Source organism: Aotus nancymaae, unplaced genomic scaffold (assembly GCF_030222135.1).
Source record: "Aotus nancymaae isolate 86718 unplaced genomic scaffold, 86718_ANA_hifiasm-v0.15.2.pri h1tg000049l, whole genome shotgun sequence".
Lineage (NCBI taxonomy): Eukaryota > Metazoa > Chordata > Mammalia > Primates > Aotidae > Aotus > Aotus nancymaae.
In genome coordinates, this window is record NW_026988463.1 from 33,138,004 (window position 1) to 33,161,866 (window position 23,863).

General features: G+C 46.7%; 1 protein-coding gene across 2 annotated transcripts in view; it reads right to left on the bottom strand.

Annotated features, from left to right (window-relative positions):
* LOC105718502 (chromatin remodeling regulator CECR2) overlaps positions 1–23,287 on the bottom strand; it is a 202,566-nt gene extending 179,279 nt beyond the window's left edge. For both annotated transcript variants that reach the window (XM_064362804.1, XM_064362803.1), the window contains exon 1: positions 23,162–23,287. In XM_064362804.1, coding sequence (XP_064218874.1) covers positions 23,162–23,287 — 126 coding nt within the window. The remainder of the gene's footprint in view (positions 1–23,161) is intronic.
* Positions 23,288–23,863: the final 576 nt, after the last annotated feature.

Here is a 23,863-nt window from a genome sequence, read left to right on the forward strand (position 1 = left end):
AAACCACCTTGTTTAGAATCAAATACTTAAAATTTATGGATGAAAAGGGAATGCCAACTTGTAGAAAGGAATATGAAATCTGAAAATAACTATCTGGCAACTGTGACGTAATGACTGATTCAGGCAAGGAATCCCACGTGGATTAAAATTCCTAACAGGTTTAATTTTCAGGAGAAACAGGATGTTTCCATAGTACCTCCCCACAACGAACTTGTTAACTATAAGGGAAAAACAGTAATTTCACAGTGGAAAACACATCACCCTAACCAAGTGACCACCCCCAATAAAGGGCCCAATCAGCATGATGCAACTGCGGCTACTCTGCACCAAAGGCACAGGCCTCCTCAGCACTCCTGCCGGAACACATGACCCATGTTATCCTGCGAGGACTTCCAACAAGCCCAAGGGAATGGACGGTCAATAAAATAAACGGTTTCTACTCTTCCAAAAAGGTCAAGCTCAAAAAGACAAAAACTGAAAAACGGCTCTATTTTAAAGGAGACTAAAGAGGCCCCACAGCTAATGTAATGCATGATCCTGGACTGAAAACCTGAACCACAAACAATTTCTAAAACAATAATATATTTAAAATTCATAAACATAATGTACAAAGTGTATAGACTATTGGCTCAATCAGCAACATTTGATATACTATTATCTACAGATCTTACTCAGTATTAAGTTCCTGATTTTAACAGCTGTCCTTATATGTATAGGAGAATGTCCCGGCCAGGCACGGTGGCTCATGTCTGTAATTCCAGCACTTTGGGAGGCCAAAGGGGGCAGATAATCTGAGGTCAGGAGTTCAAGACCAGCCTGCTCAACATGGTGAAAGCCTGTCTCTACTAAAAATACAAAAATTAGCTGGGTGCAGTGGCGCACGCCTGTAGTCCCAGCTACTCGGGAGGCTGAAGCAGGAGAATGGCTCTAACCCAGGAGGTGGAGGTTGCAGTGAGCCAAGATTGTGCCACTGCACACTAGCCTGGGCAACAGAGTGAGACTCTGCCTCAAAGAAAAAAAGAGAGAGAGAATATTCCTGAGCTGGGCGCAGCGGCTCATGCTTGTAGTCCTAGCTATTTGGCAGACTGAGTCAGGAAGATTGCTTGAGCCCAGGAGTTTAAGACCAGCCTGAGCAACATAGCGTGAGACCCCACTTCAAAAGAAAAAAAAAGACCGCCGAAGACCGCCGGGCGCGGTGGCTCACGCCTGTAATCCCAGCACTTTGGGAGGCCGAGGCAGGTGGATCACGAGGTCAAGAAATCGAGACCATCCTGGCCGACACGGTGAAACCCTGTCTCTACTAAAAATACAAAAATTAGCCAGACGTGGTGGCACATGCCTGTAATCCCAGCTACCTGGGAGGCTGAGACAGGAGAATTGCTTGAACCCAGGAGGCGGAGGTTGTGGTAAGCCGAGAATGCGCCATTGCATTCCAGCCTGAGCAACAAGAGCGAAACTCCGTTAAAAAAAAAAAAAGAAAAGAAAAAAAAAGACAATGTTTTTAAGGCATAAAAACGCTAAAATGTAAAGGACTGAAAAGGTATCAGGTCTTCAACTTACTCTCAGTGTAGAAAACAGTAATTACACAGCTAGAGATGCCTGGACAGGCAGGCAGTTGGGAGTGGAGGAGCAGTGGTGGGGAGGAAGAGGCAGGTGGCAGTAAAGCACATGGTGTAAAACTGAACACGTGGGGAATCTGGGTGGGGAGCTCAGGAATTCTCTGTACCAGCCTTCTAAGTTTCCAGTTAAGTTTGACATTACTTAAAAATAAAGTTTTTACTGCATTCCAGCCTGGGAGACAGAGTGAAACTCCCTCTTGCAGGTAAAAAAAAAAACCCTCGAAACTTAAAACCTCAAATATAGAACATAATAATAACAGAAGTCTAACGATTAAAAACACTAATCCTGGCCGGGTGCGGTGGCTCACACCTGTAATTCCAGCACTTTGGGAGGCCGAGGCAGGCAGATCGCAAGGTCAGGAGTTCAAGACCAGCCTGGCCAACATGGTGAAACCCCATCTCTACTAAAAATATACAAAAATCAGCCAGACGTGGTGGCGGGCGGCGCCTGTAATCCCAGCTACTTGGGAGGCTGAGGCAGAAGAATCACTTGAACCCAGAAGGTGGAGGTTGCAGTGAGCCAAGATGATGCCACTGCACTCCAGCCTGAATGATAGAGCGAGACTTCATCTGGGGGTGGGCCGGGGGCGGGGAGGACCACTATTCCTATCTTGGGAAAAAAAATTGTTCTGGTTCTTGGTTGTCATGATAGGAAACAACTACAAATAACGCAAACGCCCAATAGGGGCTTGGCTAAATGAGAGTCCATCTACTCGAAGAATATTCTGCAGCTACTGGAAATCACAACTTGTTGTGATTAAAAGGGCATTCTATGATACAGCACTGTCAACAGAATAAACCATAACAGAAGCACATTTAACAGCATGATCTCATGTTTACAAGATACTTAATATGATGCACACAGACGAAAATGGGGATATGTTAGGTGCTATGAGGGGCAGGGCATGGAAGACTCCCTCAGGTGTGGGGGCTCCTGCTGGACACATGCCAGCAGGCTGGAGCCAGGGCCTTCCTGTTACTTCCTCTATGGCTGGGTCTCACCCAGGTTTGCTTCCTCATCTGTAAGATTCTGACTGCGTTGTGGCTGCTCCCCATGACCTTTCACCTTTTTTTCCACATAACCTGATAATCCTTCTATTTCCTAGGTTATACTCCCAAGAATGGAAATTTCACTGGCCCAGTTTGTCTTTTTCTTACAAAGTGTGTTATAGAATACAGCCATGATATAGATTTGCTTGACAAGGGCAAAGAGGGGCAGGTACAGCGGCCAGACAAACTCTGAAAATTTCTGTAGAACCAGTGGAGAAATGAGACAAAAGAAGCCTTTCTATTGAGGTGACACTCCCTCTGGCATGGGAACCTGTTATTAAACATAACACAGACCATAAACATCTGAATAGCTTATTTGTACACAAATTCCCATTACAAAAGGATCACAAAGTAATATTAAATAGTAGTTTCACAAAACATTAAACACGTAACAGAGAGAAACTAAAAACGGAAGTATTCCAAACAACAACAGTCAAGCAAGGATAAATCTTAAATTCTAATGAAAGAAAGGCACATTTTGGCCAGGCGTGGTGGCTCACGCCTATGATCCCAGCACTTTGGGAGGCCAAGGCGGGCAGATCATGAGGTCAGGAGTTAGAGACCAGCCTGACCAATATGATGAAACTCCAACTCTACTAAAAATACAAAAATTAGCTTGGCATGGCGGTGTACACCTGTAGTCCCAGCTACTCTGGAGGCTGAGGCAAGAGAGTCACTTTAACCCGGGAGGCAGAGGTTTCCAGTACTTTGGAAGGCTGAAGCAGGTGGATCACTGGAGGTCGGGAGTTCAAGATCAGCCTGACCAATATGACAAAATCCTATCTCTACTAAAAACAGAAAAATTAGCCCGACGTGGTGGTTATGTGCCTGTAACCCTAGCTACTCAGAAGGCTGAAGCAGGACAATCACGTGAACCTGGGAGGCGGGGGTTGCAGTGAGCCCAGATCGCGGTATTGCACTCCAGCCTGGGCAACAAAAGCAAAACTCTGTCTCAAAAAAAAAAAAGAAAGAAAGAAAGGTACATTTCTCTGTGTCTGGATTTTCATTTCCATTTTACTCTATAGGAAGCTAAAATGCTGAGCAACTGACAATTCTAGGATGGGGTAGACACAACCCCAACAATTAGAGGGCGAGTGGAACAAAGAAGGGGACTACTGATATCAAACACTGAGCAGAATTTGGAAACAGGCTGATTTTTCTTACAAGGGGGTCCTACAACACCAAAATCTTCACCATGAAGGGGCTGAGACTGATTTCATTTTTTGTTACAATTGCTATATATTCTTCATGAAAAGTTTTTTTAAAGGCCCTTCCTTTTCTCACCATGCTCTTAAGCTTCTTTGAGAGGTCTTGTCCTCTTTCCTTATAGTAGAATTAAGTTTTCTAAGTCTCAGCCTCTAGGTCTTCAGCCAGAGTAACTCAAATCCCTTCTCTGAAGTCATCTTTGACCTCTTGAATCACCACCTCCAAGGCTGTTTTCCACTGTCATTTTCCTAATACTTCTCTGCATCACTCCGCGATGCAGACCTTGTCACTGCAGAGTCCGTCCTGTGACCACGAGTGGCACCACCATATGAGGGCTCGATGACACCCACCATGGGGCTGCCCGGCCTGCCAGGAGCCCCATTCCTCCAGCTTACATGTCACAGAGTCATCTGCGGTGCTGAAGGCATTGTTATTCCATCATTCACAGCCAAAAATATCCTAAGCGACGCAACCACGTGCTCCCACGCTGGGGGTCATCCAGGCCCATCTACTCTTTCTTCAATAGCGTCAGTGAGAAATGTCCTTCCCTGTTGGCACTACCATCAGCATTTCATGCCCCTTCCACTCTAAGATGGGCCCCTCGTTGTACTGTTTTCCTTTACCACGCTTGCAGATGCTGCATTTCTTACAAACTGAAGACTTCACACAATCCTGCAAGGAGCAAGTCTAACATCTTCCCGACAGCATGTGCTCATTGCATGTCTCTGTCACATTTTGGTAATTCTCACAATATGTCGAACGTTTTGTTTTGTTTTCTTTTGTTTTGTTTTGTTTTTAATAGATAAGGGATTTCACCGTGTGGCCCAGGCTGGTCTTGAATCCTGAGCTCAGGCAATCCACCCATCTTGGCCTCCCAAAGTGCTATGATTACAGGCATGAGCCACCATGCCCAGCCATGTTTTCATTATTATTATTATATCTGTTATGTTGACCTGTGACTAGAGATCTACTGTAATTGTTTTGGGCCACTAAGGATTGTACCCACATAAAACAGCAAACTCAACTGATAAATGTGTGTCTTCTGACTGCTCCACAGACTGGCCGTTCCCTGTCTCCCTCTCCTTGGGCCTCCCTACTTCCTGAAACATAACATTTAAACCAGGCCAGTTAATAAGCTTACAATGGCCTTTAAGTGTTCAAGTGTAAGCAAGAGTCCCACATCTCTCACTTTGATTTAAAAGCTAGAAGCGGGGGCGGTGCCTCAAGCCTGTAATCCCAGCACTTTGGGAGGCAGAGGCAGGAGGATCATTTAAGGTCAGGAGTTCGAGACCAGCCTGACTAACATGGTGCAACCCATCTCTACTAAAATACAAAAATTAGCCAGGTGTGGTGGCAAGCGCCTGTAATCCCAGCTACTTGGGAGGCTGAGGCAGGAGAATCGCTTAACTCAGTTGGCAGAGGCTGCACTGAGCCGAGAGGTTAAAGCACGCTACTGCTCTCCAGCCTGGGTGACAGAGACTCTATCTCAAACAAAAAAAAAAGCTAGAAATGATTCAACTTTGTGAGGAAGGCATGCTAAAAGCTGAAATAGGACAAAAACTAGGCCTCTGTTGTATGCAAAGGAACATTTATTGAAGGAAATAATAAGCACTGCTCCAGTGAACACAAGAATGAGAAAGCAGAACAACCTTATTACTGATAAAGAGAAAGTGTGAGTGGCCTGGAGAGCAGATCAAAGCAGCCACAACATTTCCTTAAGCCAAAGCCTAAGAGCAAGGCCCTTACTCTCTTCACTTTTATGAAGACTTAAAAAGGTGAGGAAACTGCAGAAGAAAAGCTGGAGGCTAGCAGAGGTTGGTTGTTGAGGCTTTAGGAAAGAAGCTATTTCCACAGAAGCTCCAGCAAGTTATCCAGAAGATGTAGCTAAGATCATGAATGAAGGTGAATACACAACAGGTTTTCACTGTAATGAAACAGCCTTTTAATGAAAGAAAATTCCACCTGGGACTTTAATAGCTAGAGAGGAGAAGTCAATGCCCCACTTCAAAGGACAGGCTGACTCTCTTGTTAGGTGCTGGTGACTTTCTGGAAGCCAGTGGCCCTTTCTGGAAGCCAGTGTGCTAATCTATTCCGCCTGTGCTCTCTAAATGGGACAACAAAACCTGGATAGCAGCACATCTGTTTACAGCGTGGTTTACTCAGTATTTTGAGCCTACTTTTGAGACCTACTGCTCAGAAAAAAGTCACTACTTTCAAAATATTGCTGTTGGGCCGGGTGCGGTGGCTCATGCCTGTAATCCTAGCACTTTGGGAGGCCAAGGTGGGTGGATCACCTGAGGTCAGGAGTTGAAGACCAGCCTGGCCATCATGGTGAAACCCCATCTTTAAAAATACATATATATATATTACTGTTAACTGACAATACACTTGGTTACCCAAAAGCTCTGATGGAGATGTACAACAAGATTACTGTGGTTTTTATGTCTGCTAACACAGCATCCATTCTGCAGCCCATGGATCAAGAATTAATTTCAACTTTCAAGGTTTATTATTTAAGAAATACAGGCCGGCCGTGGTGGCTCAAGCCTGTAATCCCAGCATTTTGGGAGGCCGAGGCGGGTGAATCACGAGGTCAAGAGATCGAGACCATCCTGGTCAACATGATGAAACCCCGTCTCTACTAAAAATACAAAAAATTAGCTGGGCATGGTGGTGCGTGCCTGTAATCCCAGCTACTCAGGAGGCTGAGACAGGAGAATTGCCTGAACCCAGGAGGCGGAGATTGCGGTGAGCCGAGATCACGCCATTGCACTCCAGCCTGGGTAACAAAAACGAAACTCCGTCTCAAAAAAAAAAAAAAAAGAAAAGAAATACATTTTGTGGCTGGGCGCGGTGGCTCACGCCTATAATCCCAGCACTTTGGGAGGCTGAGGTGGGTGGATCATGAGGTCAAGAGATCGAGACTATCCTGGTTAACATGATGAAACCCCGTCTCTACTAAAAATACAAAAATTAGTGGGGCATGGTGACGCGCGCCTGTAGTAACAGCTACTCGGGAGGCTGAGGCAAGAGAATTGCTTGAACCTGGGAGGCAGAGGTTGTGGTGAGCCGAGATCGTGCCATTGCACTCTAGCCTGGGTAACAAGAGCGAAATTCCGTCTCAAAAAAAAAAAAAAAAAAATACATTTTGTGGCTGGGAGCAGTGGCTCACGCCTGTAATCCTATAACACTCTAGGAGGCCAAGATGGGAGGATTGTGTAAGGCCAGGAATTCAAGACCAGACTGGACAATGTAGCGAGACTCCATCTCTACAAAAAATAAAATAAATACATTTTGTAAGGCAATAGCTGTCATAGATAGTGATTCTTCTGATGAATCTGGGCAAAGCAACTTTAGAACCTTTCAGAAAGGATTCATGATTCTAGATGCCATTAAGAACATTCATGATTCCTGGGAGGAGGTCCAAATATCTGTATGAACGGGAATTTGGAAGAAGTGAACTCCAACCTTCATGGGTGACTTTGAGGGGTTCAAGATGTCAGTGGAGGAAAGAAATACAGATGTAATAGAAATAGCAAGAGAAGGAGAATTAGAAGTGGACCTGGGCCAGGCACAGTGGCTCACACCTGTAACTCAGCACTTTGGGCGGCTGAGGAGGGTGGATCACCTGAGGTCAGGAGTTTAAGACCAGCCTGGCCAACATGGTGAAACCCCATCTCTACTAAATTAAAAAGAAAAAAAAAAATAGCTTGGCATGGTGGTGCATGTCCATGGTCCCAGCTACTAGGGAGGCTGAGGCAGAAGAATCGCTTGAATGCAGGAGGCGGAATTTGCAGTGAGCTGAGATCCTGCCGTCATTGCACTCCAGCCTAGGCAACAGAGCAAGACTCTGTCTCCAAAAAAAAAAAAAGTAGACTTGAAGATATGACTGAATTGCTGCAACCTCATGATGAAACGTGAATGGATGAGGAGTTTTGTTTTTCTTTTTTTTTTTTTTTTTTTTTTTTCATTTTCATTTTTAACCTTCTCTGAAGACTAGATTAAGAGGAGCTGCTTCTAGGCCAGGCACGGTGGCTCACGCCTATAATCCCAGCACTTTGGGAGGCCGAGGCGGGTGGATCACGAGGTCAAGAGATCGAGACCATCCTGGTCAACATGGTGAAACCCTGTCTCTACTAAAAATACAAAAATTAGCTGGGCATGGTGGCGCGCGCCTGTAGTCCCAGCTACTCAGGAGGCTGAGGCAGGACAATTGCTTGAACCTGAGAGGCGGAGGATGCGGTAAGCTGAGATCGCGCCATTGCACTCTAGCCTGGGTAACAAGAGCGAACCTCCGTCTCAAAAAAAAAAAAAAGAGGAGCTGCTTCTTATGGATGAGCAAAAAAAGAAGTTTGTTGAGGCAGAATGTATTTCTGGTAAAGAAGAAGCTGTCAACATTGTTGAAATGACAACAGAAGATTTAGAATATTCTAAACTAAGCTGATAAGGCAGTATCAGGGTGGGAGAGGACTGACTGCAATTTTGAAAGAAGTTTTACCATGGGTTAAACGCTATCAAACAGCATGGCACATGACGGAGAAATCTTTCATGAAACGAAGAGTCAACTGATGCAGCAAACTATTGTTTTAAGAAACTGACACAGCCACAACAACCTCCAGCAAGCACTGCCTTGAGCGGTCGGCAGCCATCAGCACAAGGCACGACCATACACTGACAAAAAGACCATGACTCAGATGATCACTAGGATTTTTTTTTTTTTTGGGGGACGGAGTTTCGCTCTTGTTACCCAGGCTGGAGTGCAATGGCGTGATCTCGGCTCACTGCAACCTCTGCCTCCCGGGTTCAAGCAATTCTCCTGCCTCAGCCTCCCGAGTAGCTGGGACTACAGGCATGCACCACCGTGCCCAGCTAATTTTTGTATTTTTAGTAGAGACAGGGTTTCACCATGTTGACCAGGATGGTCTCGATCTCTTGACCTCATGATCCACCTGCCTTGGCATCCCAAAGTGCTGGGATTATAGTCATGAGCCACCACACCCGTCGATCACTAGGATTTTTAAGCAATAGTTTGTTTGGTTGTGTTTTTTTGAGCCAAGCTGTGGCTCTACTGCCCAGACTGGAGTGCAGTGTTGCCATCTTGACCTGCAACCTCCGCCTCCCAGACTCAAGCAATCCTCCCATCTCAGGCTCCCATGTAGCTGGGACCACAGGCGCACACCACCATGCCCAGCTAATTTTTGCATTTTTAGTAGAGACAGCATTTTACCATGTTGGTCAGGCTGGTCTCAAACTACTGGGCTCAAGCCATTCGTCAGCCTCAGCCTTCCAAAGTGCTGGGATTACAGGCATGAGCCACTGTGCCCAGACTGAAGTATTTTTAAATTAAGGTATATACATTATTTAAGACATAATGTTACACACTTAACAGACCATAGTATATATCCACATAACTTTCATAAGCACTGGGAAACCAAAAGCTTCAGGTGACTTACTTTACTGCAATATTCACATTATTGAAGCGGCTGGAACTGACCCCAAAACATCTCTGAGGTACGCCTGCAATTAAACTAGTCTTTCTTCTTCCAGTCTCTTCTGTAACAGCTAAGAAAAGCAGATTCAACCTAAACACTTAGTATACAGGAATTCTTACTACAAAACTTTGTTTCTCTGCTGCCTGAAGAAAAATGATGACCACCAGTCAAGCCAGTCTTCAAGGCTTGTTGCAATGTCGCCTCTATGATCTCTCTCTCAACCTTTTTCTTTTTTTTTTTTTTTGAGACGGAGTTTCGCTCTTGTTACCCAGGCTGGAGTGCAATGGCGCAATCTTGGCTCACCGCAACCTCCGTCTCCTGGGTTCAAGCAATTCTCCTGCCTCAGCCTCCCGAGTAGCTGGGACTACAGGCACGCACCACCATGCCCAGCTAATTTTTGTATTTTTAGTAGAGACGGGGTTTCCCCTTGTTGACTAGGATGGTCTCGATCTCTTGACCTCGCGATCCACCCGCCTCGGCCTCCCAAAGTGCTGGGATTACAGGCATGAGCCACAGCGCCCAAGGGGCTCTCTGACCTAGCTAACTATACCAACTTACTCAGCATGAGCCCAGAGCATGATTCTTTCTCCAGGAAGCCTTTCACTCACCATCTCTGCCTTCCTCTGAACTCTTACAGCAATTATAATCTCTATCGCTCATCGGGCACAGAACATAGGTTTCACAATATCACTTTTGCCCTACCCCTTTCCAACAGACAAATTCCCTAGGGCAGCAGCAGAGTAAGGACTCTGCCACATACCTCTGCAACCTTAATATTAATAATGATGACAGTAACACAGGGAAGGCTGGTTGGGATTCCAGATTTTCTCTTTTTAAAAAAAATTTCACTTTAATCGTAAAAATTGGCATGTTACAGAAATCCAAGCATGATCATGGGTAAGGAAGATGGGCTCCATTGTTGAAGGTGATGAAAATCTAGGGTTATGCGTTCACTCCAGCAGCACTCGTACTAAAACTGGCCTATGCAAGGCAACAGGCAGAGTTGTAAAGTGTTCCATGTTAAACAAACAAAAAAAAACATCTGGAGTTATGAGGACACATAAGCATCTTCAACCTCAACTACATTCCCCCTCAAAATCTTCAACATTCCTGAAAGGAGGATTGGGGGGGGGGCTGCTTTGATGGCACACAGGAAAATGGGGGGAAAGTCTTTCAGAACCAATGTGAAAAGAACTAGTACATTTGTATAGGTACTAACCCAAATCAATGCCACTATAAGAGTGGAACATAAGCCAAATTTAAATCCCTTTATTATGACAACTGAAATTTTTTCTTTAAAGTAACTTTACCCCTGTACAACAATGTTCCCTGAACAAAGAACTCCAGGCCTCTGCTATAAAAATTGTCCCCACACCTAAAAGAATTCACAAACAACCTTTCAGGGAGACAGAGAGACATAATGGGAATGGAGAAGAGAAAGGATTTGCTAAAGGAGGAGATCTGTTAATTTAACACATTTTCTGTCAAGCAAATCAACTGTCCTTAGTGCCATTGTTGCTGAGACAATGAACACGCAGGGTAGGGGTGTTCATTAAAAGGAACTGGCCAGGAGAAAAAAACACTCTTGCAGTCAACAAGGCCGCTGAACAGCATTCGCAATTCTAAGAACATATCCATTCTCGGGAATTATTAATTGGGTGTGATATAGAAGTGAAGCAATGAGTTTAATTGTGGCCCCATGGCTTCCTCTACTTCCACTTACTTTTAGAGGTGATGGGTGGGGAGGAGCATGAGAGGGTACACACAGTCTGTTCTGACAGCAACTCACACATCCATTCAGGTGGCCACATGCCTCAGCGACACACTGCCAAGTCACACAGCCACTCCAGCAGACCCACCCTAGGGAAAAGTAGACCTGATTCAGCTCTTAAGAGTTTGGGCTAGGGTCGGGCCCGGTGGCTCACGCCAGTAATCCTAGCACTTTGGGAGGCCGAGGCGGGTGGATCACGAGGTCAAGACATCGAGACCATCCCGGTCAACATGGTGAAACCCCGTCTCTACTAAAAATACAAAAAATTAGCTGGGCATGGTGGCGCGTGCCTGTAATCCCAGCTACTCAGGAGGCTGAGGCAGGAGAATTGCCTGAACCCAGGAGGCGGAGGTTGCGGTGAGCCAGGATCGTGCCATTGCACTCCAGCCTGGGTAACAAGAGTGAAACTCCATCTCAAAATAATAATAATAATAATAATAATAATAATAAAATAACTGGGTGTGGTGGCAGGTGCCTGTAATCCCAGCTACTTGGGAGGCTGAGGTAGGAAAATCACTTGAACCGAGGAAGCAGAGGTTGCAGAGAGCCGAGATTTGCACTCCAGCCTGGGCAACAAGAGCAAAACTCCGTCTCAAAAAAAAAAAAAAATAGTCTGGGCTGTAGAAGCAAAGCTAAAAGCTTACCATTCCAGTGTGAAACTTATAGGAACACGACATCATTTAAACCAGCCAATGTCTTTCGTAAAGGCCACATCAGGTCAGAGACTTTAAACGGGAGCATGAAATACTATGTTCCATGTATCTTTACATAAACCACATTACATTTTAAGTGGGTGTATGGCTAACGAAACACAAAACAGAACACATGAGAGAATTATTCTGAGGGGGCATCTGCACTCTAAAGAGAAGAAAACTGCTCTTGGCTGTAGAAGTGACTGACTTCACACCAACTTATTTACACAAATTCTGGGATTTAACACCTTGATGCAGGCCAGAAATTCTACCCCTCCTCCACTGATGCCCAGAACAACCCCTAGGGCGTAAGTAGAGCACAATGGTGGAGAAAACAAACAAACAAAAAAAACAATGGTCAGACCTTAGTTCCCAGCCAAAGAAATCAAGAATAAAAAACAAGGCACGGGGTCGCTGTGGGGATCGAATACCCCAAGAAGGAAAAGGAGGACTTGGAGACGGACACTCAAAGAAAACATCTTCAAAAGTCAAAGGTAAGTGATATCTTTCTTCCAAGGAGCTGAAAGCCCTTCAGGGTGCAGTAGACTGCCTCAGTCACAATCACAATACCATTTTCTCCCCAGCCCAAAATAAAAATCTACTTGAATCCATCAAATATTTCACCATGCTGGCTGAGAGCAAAATTAAATGTGAAAAAACATTTAAAAATATTTAGAGCAGCTTCAAGTTTATGTGGTTGCTGTGTTCTACACTGAAAATTCTGATGGAATAATGAACTTGACATATACATGTATCCCAAACACACACACGCACCCATGCATGCGCGCACACACATGCGCGTGCCTTCAACTTAGGTCCCACTGAACTTTTGACCTGGTCATGGGTAACCCCCTCCCCAGCACACCACTGTGCAATGCTCAAGAGATCTGTCAAGAGCCCTGTGCCCTGACACGCAATGGCAGCCGCTCCAGCCCCAGGCTTAAGCACAACACCCCTCACCCCTCCTCCCCGCAGCACCAGGCAGCCAGGCCCTGCTTCAGGGAGGCCTTTTGTAGGGGAAGGCCTTTCTTTATCAGACACAGTCAGCTTCGAGTTTCCCTCCCTACTAGCCCCAAACTCACTTCTTTTCCTTAAATGATGCTCTAGGAAAGAAAAAAATTAACCAAACATCTGTTTCCCAGGTTTCTGACATGCACAACTGCTGATGACATTCACCTCTGGGAGCAACTTTCACTTCCTTACATTTCCATAAACAAAAATACTGAAGGTTTGCATTTAGGGGGGAAAAATCTCCATCCAAAAAAAAACTCATCTACCTCACATACAGTGTACCTTCTATACAACGACCAACACTGAAAAGTCATCTCTATTTTACACCCTAAGTAGTGATCCTCAAGCAGGGCAATTTCACCCTGCAGGAGATATTTGGCAATGTCTGGTGACATTTTTATTTGTCATGACTTGGGTGTTATTGGCACCTAGAGTGTGGAGGCCAGCAACACTGCCAAACATCTTTTTTTTTTTTTTTGAGACGGAGTTTCGCTCGTTACCCAGGCTGGAGTGCAATGGCGCGATCTCGGCTCACCGCAACCTCCGCCTCTTGGGTTCAGGCAATTCTCCTGCCTCAGCCTCCTGAGTAGCTGGGACAACAGGCACACGCCACCATACCCAGCTAATTTTTTGTATTTTTAGTAGAGACGGGGTTTCACCATGTTGACCAGGATGGTCTCGATCTCTTGACCTCGTGATCCACCCGCCTCGGCCTCCCAAAGTGCTGGGATTACAGGTGTGAGCCACCGCGCCCGGCCCCTTACTGCCAAACATCTTAAAACACACATAGCATTCTTCATATAACAGCTTGCCACAACAGATTTTCAGCCCAAACTATCAACAGTGCTGAGGATTACAAGAATGCACAGGGCCAAGCACAGTGGTTCATGCCTGTAATCCCAGCACTTTGTGAGGCCAAGGCGGGTGGATGACCTGAGGTCAGGAGTTCAAGACCAGCCTGGCCAACATGGTGAAACCCTATCTCTACTAAAAATATAAAAATTAGCCGGGCATGGTGCCAGGCACCTGTAATCCCAGCTACTTGGGAGGTTGAGGCTGGAGAACTGCTTGAACCCAGGAGGCAGAGGTTGCAGTGACCAGAGGTCACGCCATTCCACTCCAGCCTGGGTGGCAAGGACAAAATTCCACCTCAAAAAAAAACAAAAACAAAAACAAAAAAACCCCGCACGGAATCTTGAGCTCACTCTTACTATTCAACCATCCCTTTTCTCAATCCCAAGAGCTCCTGAAAAAATGACTGTCCCAAATTTTCCAATATAAATTGACTGATATTGTTACAGACTAATAAAAAGAAAATATAATAAAAGCAGCCAAGGGATATCGTCCCATGAAACCTGCAAAGATGGAGGAAGGGCAGCAGCCATCTGAAAAGGTTATAATAGCAAATGAAAGGCAAACCACAAGCCAGAAGCTCTAAGTGGACCTTAGTCAAGAGTTCCAGGTACTGATGCCATAAACTGTTAAGAAACAGACTAAGTGAAGGGGAGCCCAGGGCAGTGGAACGTGCCTGGAGTCCCAGCTACCGGGGAGGCTGAGATAGGAGGATCTTTTGAGATCAGGAGTTCAATCCGGGCTGGGTGATATTGTGAGATACCATCTTTTTTTTTTTTTTTTTTTTTAGGAGACTGCACAGACGGAGTGGGGCCCGATACTGTCTTTTAAAAAGAATCACATAGGCCGGGCGCGGTGGCTCACGCCTATAATCCCAGCACTTTGGGAGGCCGAGGTGGGTGGATCACGAGGTCAAGAGATCGAGACCATCCTGGTCAACAGGTGAAACCCTGCCTCTACTAAAAATACAAAAATTAGCTGGGCATGGTGGCACACATCTGTAGTCCCAGCTATTCGGGAGGCTGAGGCAGGAGAATTGCTTGAACCCAGGAGGCAGAGGTTGCGGTGAACCAAGATCGCACCATTGCACTCCAGCCTGGGTAACAAGAGCGAAGCTCCATCTCAAAAAAATAAAATAAAAAATAAAAAAATAAAAAGAATAACATAATTAAGACCTTCAGCCTCCAGAATTCCTCAAAATCTCAAAGCACAAAATCTTAGATCAGTTTAAGGGCACTAGAGACACTGAAAATGTGAATCTTCAAGTCTCAAAAGCTACTTTCAAAGTAGCTTATTTGCAGAGAAGATGCCAGAGAAAGAGAAAGAAAAAATTCTTATAATTTGCAAACACACCAAGTATGGATTTGTAGTTTTCACTCGGTACAGAATTTATTTGTAAGACATGGATCCTAACCTTGACCCTAACTGGTAAGTTAGCCATTTTCTGAATGAGTTAAGAGTGCTATGCATGCTGAGAAACATTTCTAGACCCACAGAACTTTAGAAAGGAAAACCTAGGAATCACTGAGTCTAAAACCATCACTTACCGGGCACCGGAAACCCAGTCATCTGCCTAAGAACACAACTTAATGAGAGGTGGACCCACAATCCAGGTTTCTGATTGTTGCCTTCTGAAAACGTGTTTAGTCACATCAACTAGATTTAAGACCCTGTACTCAGAAGTGCCCCCGTGGCTCTGTGCAACACCACATTTTTACCGAAACCACCTTCGCACTGGAGTTCTCCACACTGTGCCAAATGCACTGCATTCTGAGCCCCGGCACACCATGGAAGCTCCCCTCATCAAAGGGGCAGATGATCACTCATACCAAATGCTGCCAAAGCGTATTTTAGGCTTTCCTAACTGTGTTCCAGAAAATTAAGCAACTTAACTTCCGTTGCAAAGTGTGCCATGTGCTAACGCAGGCCACCCTTCAGAGATGAGAGGAGGCTGCCCCTTCTAAACTGCACAAGATCCCAACTGCCTTTGAAGCTTCACATGGTAGACACACACACACACACACACACACACACACACACACACACACACACACACACACAAAAGCAGCAAGCGTTCCCTTTCAAATCGTGGGTATAAATAGAAAGGGGACCTGATATTCACTTTTAGAGTTACATTATGATAGCACATTCTCCCCTTTCAGGATCTCAGCCTTCATAGATCTATCTGCCCTTCTATAAATCACATCCTGTTCTTGGCCTTTCTTCCTTGAAGAAGGTGCAGATTCTGAATCTTTATCAGGCATTTTATCCTCTAGCGCCTTTCATTAAATAGATTAGTGTTACAAACCACTATTTTAAAAAATCACTTTAGGTAGGGCGTGGTGGCGGATCACAAGTCAGGAGATCAAGACCATCGTGGCCAACATGGTGAAACCCTGTCTCTACAAAAAATACAAAAATTAGCTAGATGTGGTGGCACACGCCTGTAGTCCCAGCTACAGGCTGAGGCTGAGACAGGAAAAGTGCTTGAACCGGGGAGTGAACAGAGATCTCGCCACTGCACTCAAGCCTGGCAACAGAGCGAGACTGCATCAAAACAAAACAAAACAAAACACCACTTTACATCATTCATCTCCTCGGGGAGGCCCTACTAATCACCTTACTTTAAATGGCAACAACCAGGCCGGGCACGGTGGCTCACGCTTATAACCCCAGCACTTTGGGAGGCCGAGGCGGGTGGATCATGAGGTCAAGAGATCGAGTCCATCCTGGTCGACATGGTGAAACCCCGTCTCTACTAAAAATACAAAAACTAGCTGGGCATGGTGGCGCACACCTGTAGTCCCAGCTACTCGCGAGGCTGAGGCAGGAGAATTGCCTGAACCCAGGAGGCGGAGGTTGCAGTGAGCCAAGATCGCGCCATTGCACTCCAGCCTGGGTAACAAGAGCGAAACTCCGTCTCAAAAAAAAAAAAAAAAAAAAAAATGGCAACAACCTATGCCTCAGTATGGCCCTGTACAAGCCTCCACTCCACTCTACTCAGGGCCTTCTGACATTATATACGTTAACGTCTGTCTCATGGCACTAAAAAGGAAGCAGGTATTTTTCTATTATGTTCACAACTATATCAGCACCTAGTACATTGCCTAACACATAGTCGGTGCTTAATAAATATTTGCTGAGGGCTGGGCGCGGTGGCTCATGCCTGTAATCCCAGCAGTTTGGGAGGCCAAAGGGGGTGGATCATCTGACGTCAGGAGTTCGAGACCTGCCTGGCCAACATGGCAAAACTTCATCTCTACTGAAAATACAAAAGTTAGTTGGGCGTGGTGGCGCGCGCCTGTAATCCCAGCTATTTGGGAGGCTGTGGCAGGAGAATCCTTGAACCTGGGAGGTGGAGGTTGCAATGAGCCAAGATCATGCCACTGCACTCTAGCCTGGGTGACAGAGTGACACTCTGTCTCAAAAATATATATATATATTTGCTGAAATAAATGAATGAATACATGAATTTGTCCTTTTGCACTTAGTTCAGAAGTTTTAAAAGAGTATCTTCTGTACCCCACATCAGTAAGAATCAAATAACTCCAGACTTGCACTGTGGAATCTGGCCATTCCACATGGGTCTAGACCCTCATTTTATAGATAATGAAAACTGAAAAAGCAGCAGTGTGATGTGGTAAAAACACACAGAATTTGGCCTCAAAGAACCTAGATCCAGATGAGAGTCCTTGTGCAAGCATTAGCCTCTCTATTTCCATTTCCACCTCTGTATAATGAGGATATTCCTCCCTCATGGTGATGGTTAAGGTCAGCTAAGAATAAAACGGGATAGGCCGGGTGCGGTGGCTCACAATTCCAGTGGCACAATTGGAATACAAGTTTCCTAACTCCTAGCGCAGCACATCTTGTGTCATGAAAGTAGGCTTCTGGGGCCGGGTGTGGGGGCTCACACCTGTAATCCCAGCACTTTGGGAGGCCGAGGCGGGTGGATCACGAGGTCAAGACATCGAGATCATCCCAGTCAACATGGTGAAACCCCGTCTCTACTAAAAATACAAAAAATTTGCTGGGCATGGTGGTGCATGCCTGTAATCCCAGCTACTCAGGAGACTGAGGCAGGAGAATTGCCTGAACCCAGGAGGTGGAGGTTACGGTGAGCCAAGATCGCGCCATTGCACTCCAGCCTGGGTAACAAGAGCGAAACTCCATCTCAAAAAAAAAAAAAGAAAGTAGGCTTCTGAACACCCAACTGGGGCCAACTTACTCTTTCATCTATTTCAAGGCCTCTTAACCTTTGCATGGGTTGGGGGCCACTTCCAGAATCTGAAGAGAGCAGTAGGCCCCCTCCTCCACCAGAGTGCACACATGGACACCCACACAAAGTCTCCTACCCTGGTGCCAGGTTTAGGAAACGATAGATGTACTGGCAAGTTTCTCCTAGCTATTTCTATTACTTAATGTTTAACAATCCATGCATTCAGCAGTTAATTAAGAGGCTGGATTCTTCAAGAAAACACCAAGGGTAGAATTCAAGAATCTGAGTATTGCCCCCAGAGCTCATGCTGATTAGGTAAGGGATCTTACCCATGCACATCAAAACCAGGCAAGACACAGGAAGGCAAAGGCTTAAGTATTCAAAGATAGGATGCAGAAAAAAAGACAGACAGGACAATCGTATTATTTTGATCACGCTGCTGCAAACTATTCAGGTAATTCTGGCCAGGAACAGTGGTTCACGCCTGTAATTCGAGCACTTTGAGAGGTTGAGGCGAGTAGATCACCTGAGGTCAGGAGTTCAAGACCAGCCTGGTCAACAAGGTGAACCCCCATTTTCCACTAAAAACACAAAAGTTGGGGGGGAAAAGAATACAAAGGTTAGCTGGGTGTGGTGGCAGGCGCCTGTAATCCCAGCTAGCCGGAGGCCGAGGCAGGAGAATCACTTGAACCTGGGAAGCAGAGGTTGCAGTGAGTTGAGATCGAGCCTTTGTATTCCAGTCCGGGGGATAAGAGCAAGACTTCATCTCATAAAATAAAAATAAAAATAACTTAACACGACCATTTTTAAACAGCCACCTACAGGCCACCAATGCAGCCTCACATCCGTCATGATGCCCTCCCTTACCTTAGTCAAGTGAGACAGTGTATTTACTGCACAGGGCACTTAGCTAGAGGGAAAAACAGTAGTAAATCTTGCAGGGGTCAATTAGCCTTTTTTCTTTTCTTGAATCAGGACAAATCCTAGCCAACCAAACCCACTAGAAGGTTAAACAATTATAAAATACTCGATTTAACGCAAGTGGTATAAAATGTGCTGGTTCTGAAATACGAACAGATAATCTGCTGAGGCAAAGAAGGCTGGGTAAGAGCTTCTTTGGTAAACCTCCCAGTTCCTCGTTAAGCACATAGCAGGGGCTTAATGACACTATTGAATTCAGTGTCACTCAGCTACTATTTCCCAGCTATACCTCAATCTCATATGAAAAGCAAAAACATCTAATCTACAGCACAATTACATCGTGAGCATATTTAGGAATTACTAGATATGTTAATAGTTAATACTCTTATCCCTGAGTGAAAGGATACAACGTTAACAGTTCACAACTTTCATCTCTGATTGGTAACTATGGTTGGTTTTAACTTTTACCTGTATTTTATGATAATTTTCACTTTTATATGATTTTTTGTAGTCTTTTTACAACTAGGAATTTTGAACTGAAATAAGGCATTACTATCATATAAATAGGTTTCTCGTCTAAAACTAAGAATCAAGTATGTTGACTCTTCTAAAGCAATCCTGTATATTCCAGATGGATTAATAGAGTAAATTATTATTTTTATTTAATACATACAAAAGTTAAAATATGTTTTGGTGACAGTTATCTAAGTGGAAGGTCTTAATCTCTTGGAGAACTGCAGCATGAATCCTGCTGCCCTTCACCTATCTTAGAGATCACTTTAGATAAATGGAACCCAAGTCCTTGAGGATTCTCCTTCTCAAATTTTCTATAAATCCATGGATTCAGCCTGGTGGTCAAGGGTAAAAATGAGATCTTTCCCACAGCTGAAAACTGGTTTCCTGAAATAAATGATCTCCAACTTTTACCACTTGCTATGATTCATCATTTTTATCTGTTAAAGTTGCAGTAAATTAAGACTGCAGGGCCTTTCCACATGGCCTAACAGGTACGGCTCAGCATTTGAATTTATTTTTATTTTTATTCTATTACTATTATTATTATTATTATTTTCTGAGACAGAGTTTCACTCTTCCTGCCCAAGCTGGAGTACAATGGCGTGATCTTGGCTCACTGCAACCTTTGCCTCCTGGGTTCAAGCGATTCTCCTGCCTCAGCCTCCCAAGTAGCTGAGATTGTATATAAAAAATTATCCTGGCTAACTTTTTGTATTTTTAGTAGAAACGGGGTTTCACCACATTAGCCAGGCTGGTCTCCAACTCTGGACCTCAGGTGATCCACCCGCCTCAGCCTCCCAAAGAGTTTACAGGCATGAGCCACCGTGCCCCGCCGTTTTTTTTTATAAGGGTCTTCCACTGCATCATAAAATCTAAACAAGGGATTGTTTCTCAAACTGTCAGGACTATAAACTATTAGATTAAAATAAAATCACCTTAGAAAAATAAAAATAATTTATGTACACTTAGAGAATCAGAATTGATAGTGTTTTCATTGAGTTCTGTACTGTCAACAGGTTAAATGTGTTAGAAGTCTGAAAAACACTTTTTGTTTCTGAAACGCAGTTTCACTTTTGTTGCCCAGGCTGGAGTGCAATGGCGTGATCTCAGGTCACTGCAACCTCTGCCTCCCGGGTTCAAGCGATTCTCCTGCCTCAGCCTCCCAAGTAGCTGGGATACGGGCACACCATCACACCGAGCTAATTTTGTATTTTTAGTAGAAACTGGGTTTTACCATATTGGTTAGGCTGGTCTCGAACTCCTGACCTCAGGTGATTTGCCTGCCTCAGCCTCCCAAAGTGCTGGGATTACAGGCCTGAGCTACCGCGCCCAGCCAAGAAAATACATTTTTAAATCTTAATTTTTTCATCTGACGTAATAATCTATTCCAACAAAATTCGAATTTTTGATAACTACGAAAACCCTTAAGTTAAAATTTCCATTTGCCGTATCAAAACATACCTAACATGAGATAGATTAGACAAGAACTACAGGAAAGAAAAGTCACTTTCATTTGTTATGCACTGACTTAACATCTCCTAATGAAAACGAGTGTGGATAGTTCTTAAAACCTGCACATGTTGGAAGCCAAATATTCATTTCTGTTACATGCATTTCAAAGACCATGTATTCTAGCCCAAAAAACTGTCATTTCCAAGAAACACTGAAGTCAAAAGAGAACACAGTCATATCAAAGAGCCTTGATTATTCACCATGCAAACTACAGTGATTTTTCGTTTGTTATACATATAAATTCGCCTCTTTAATCAGTTTACATTTCCTTTAGGAATTAAGGCAGCTAATTCTCAGAAACCACAAGTTTATTTCTTATAACTGAGGACAAGCTATTTACAGATTACTCTAAATATGCTGCGAGTACTTAAGGCAGAATGAATTACCTCTATTTTTCCATCAACAAAATGGGAATATATGGATTCTGAGACGTGAAGTTTTACCAACAATATTTTTAGGATGGGTCTTTAAACTCTGAACTCATAATCCCAGCATCACTTCAACTTTACTACCTTGCAAGGAAGAAAACGGGCTAGGTGCAAGTCTCCCGGTACCCAAGATGGCCCTGTCACAGGCGGCACCTCCCACCACAGCCACCATTTTGACTGCAGGATATAATTAAACTACTCACGATTTTGTACCAACTGAAAGAAAACGCAGGACATCAGAGTAACTGAGAAACATCCCTTGACTTTTAAGATTCTCAACTCTTTTTTAGCTTTCGTGGCTCTGTTTCTGTTCTTTAGTCAATATAAACAGTTGTCTCGAGCATTTTCATTAATAAAATTATGCTTGTTACATTCACGTTCAAACTTTGAAAACGCTGCAGCGCTGCGTGAAATGTCCAAGTTATTACCTCTTCCTAAAAAGTAGAGAAGCCCACGATTTGCTCACATTGTTTCAGCTTAAGGAACTCAGAATCACCAAAAGCCAGTGAGTGGCCCTAAATTATCTGTCCACATTCCTCTTCTTTCTCTCATCCCAAACCCTTTTGATCTTTTTATTTTCCCGATTTCATTAACTGCGACGAGAGCAAGCTGCCGCACTTCATTCACAGGAGAAGCAACTGATATTTCAGCAAACACGACTGAATCTAAAAATAAGGGTGAGGCAAAGAGCTCAGGAATAAACGAGTTGAAATCAACCCGAAAATGGCACAAAGTAAGAGCCGTGGGGCTGGGGAGGCAACAATGAGCTGCTCTTCCAAAAGACTGGCTCTAATTTTGATTACTGCGTTGGCGAACCCATCCGCAGAACGGAAAACAAAAATTGACCAACGCAGTTGCCATTCACCTTTGTCCAAAGGCAAAAGGTGAAAAGTCACGACACGTATTGCCACAGAAGAGAAGGCAATTCAACCTGCCAACCAATCGACTATTTCTCAACTCCTTCCAAACACAAAATTAGGAGAAAGGGGCTACCGCTGGGCTGGCCGCAGCCAGGCCGGGGAGTGCGCTGCGCTCGGCACGCTCCCGCCACCCGTCGCGCTCGTCCAGAACCCTCCGGTTTCGGCCCAGTTATCACAAAGCCCCGGGCTGGAAATAACCTCCGGCCTGGCCAGAAAGGCCAGCCCGCCCCTGCGCTCGCCCCGGGGCGTAATGGTGGCGAGCTCAACTTCAAGGGCTCCCAAGCCCCGAGATAAAGAGGCTGACTATTTCGAGAGGAAGGGCGCTGTGGAAGAATAACGGAGTCCCAAACTTTCCCTCCGCAGCCCCGGAGCCCCGCGCCCAGGCCCAGCCCCGGCCGGCCCGAAGTTGGCCGGAACGCCTCCCGGGAGTTTAGGGCCTCCGGGAGCCCCCGCCACGCGCCCGCCCGAGCGGGGCGAGCCCTCCCCGCCGGCCGCGGCCGCCTCGCGCCGGGTCCAAGTTAATCCCGCGCGGCGCCCCCCGGCGCCCGGCCCCGCCGGAGCAGCTGGCTCGCGCCTCAATGGCACCGGGCGGCGAGCGCGCGCAGCTCTCGCGCCCACACTCAGCCCCGCCGGAGAAGTCCCAGGAGGGCCGCGGGGTCCCGCTCCCGCTCCCACAAAAGCACGGACCCGCCCCGCCCTCGCGCCGCCCGCTCCGCCGCCCCAGGAGCCGTCGTCCCCAGCCCGAAGCCCGCACTCGGCACCCGGGGCAGAGCCTGGCGGCCACCACCCGCCCTCCTGCCCTTCCGCGCCCTTCTCCTGGCCCCGGACTCCCGGCCGAAGTCCCTCGGGCCCCGGCCCCTCCGCGCGACGGCCCGGACGCCCCGCGCGGGGCAGGGGGAGCAGGGGGAGCAGGGTGCGCAGCGCGCCGCCTCCAGCCCGCGCAGCCACTCACCTCGATCTCGAAGTCGGGCAGGCGGAACGCGGTGCGAAAGAGCGAGCAGAAGTGCGCGATGGCCGGGACCTCCCACCAGGAGCGGAGCTCGCCCAGCCCGGCCGCGCCGCCCTCCTCCGGGCACATCTCCTCGCCGCGGCGCTGGCGGCGGCCCCTCACTGCCCGCGCTCGGCCCGCCGGCCTGGGACTCCCGCCGCGGCAGCGCCGCAGCCTCCGCGCGGTCCTCGGCGGGGGCGGCGGGGCGCTCCTCCCGCTGCTGCCGCCGCTCGGCGAGTGCAGGAGCCGAGGGCGGGCGCCGGGCGGGGGGCGGCGGCGCGGGGGCCCGAGCTACTGAGGCGGCTGCGGCTGCGGCTGCCCGCGGGGTCCGCGCGCTCGCCCCATCCCGCGGCTGAGGCGGCGGCCGCCCCCAGTCCCCTACAATATAATTGAGTCCCCGGCGGGGAAACAGATGGGGCTGGGGGCGGAGGGGCCGGACGCGGGGCCGGGGGGAGGGGCCGCCCACGAGGAGGGGGCGGGGCTGCCCGCGCCACAACAACAACCCCCGCCCCCGCCCCACCCCCGCCCGGACAGCTGCACCGCCGGGGAGGGGGAGGGGGAGGGGCGGGGCGCGCGGCCCCGGGCCCAGGACTGCGGGGCCTGGGGGGCGCGGGTCGCCCCCCGAGAACTCTCACGCGGCGCCCTCCGCCCGCCAGGGCTTTGGGA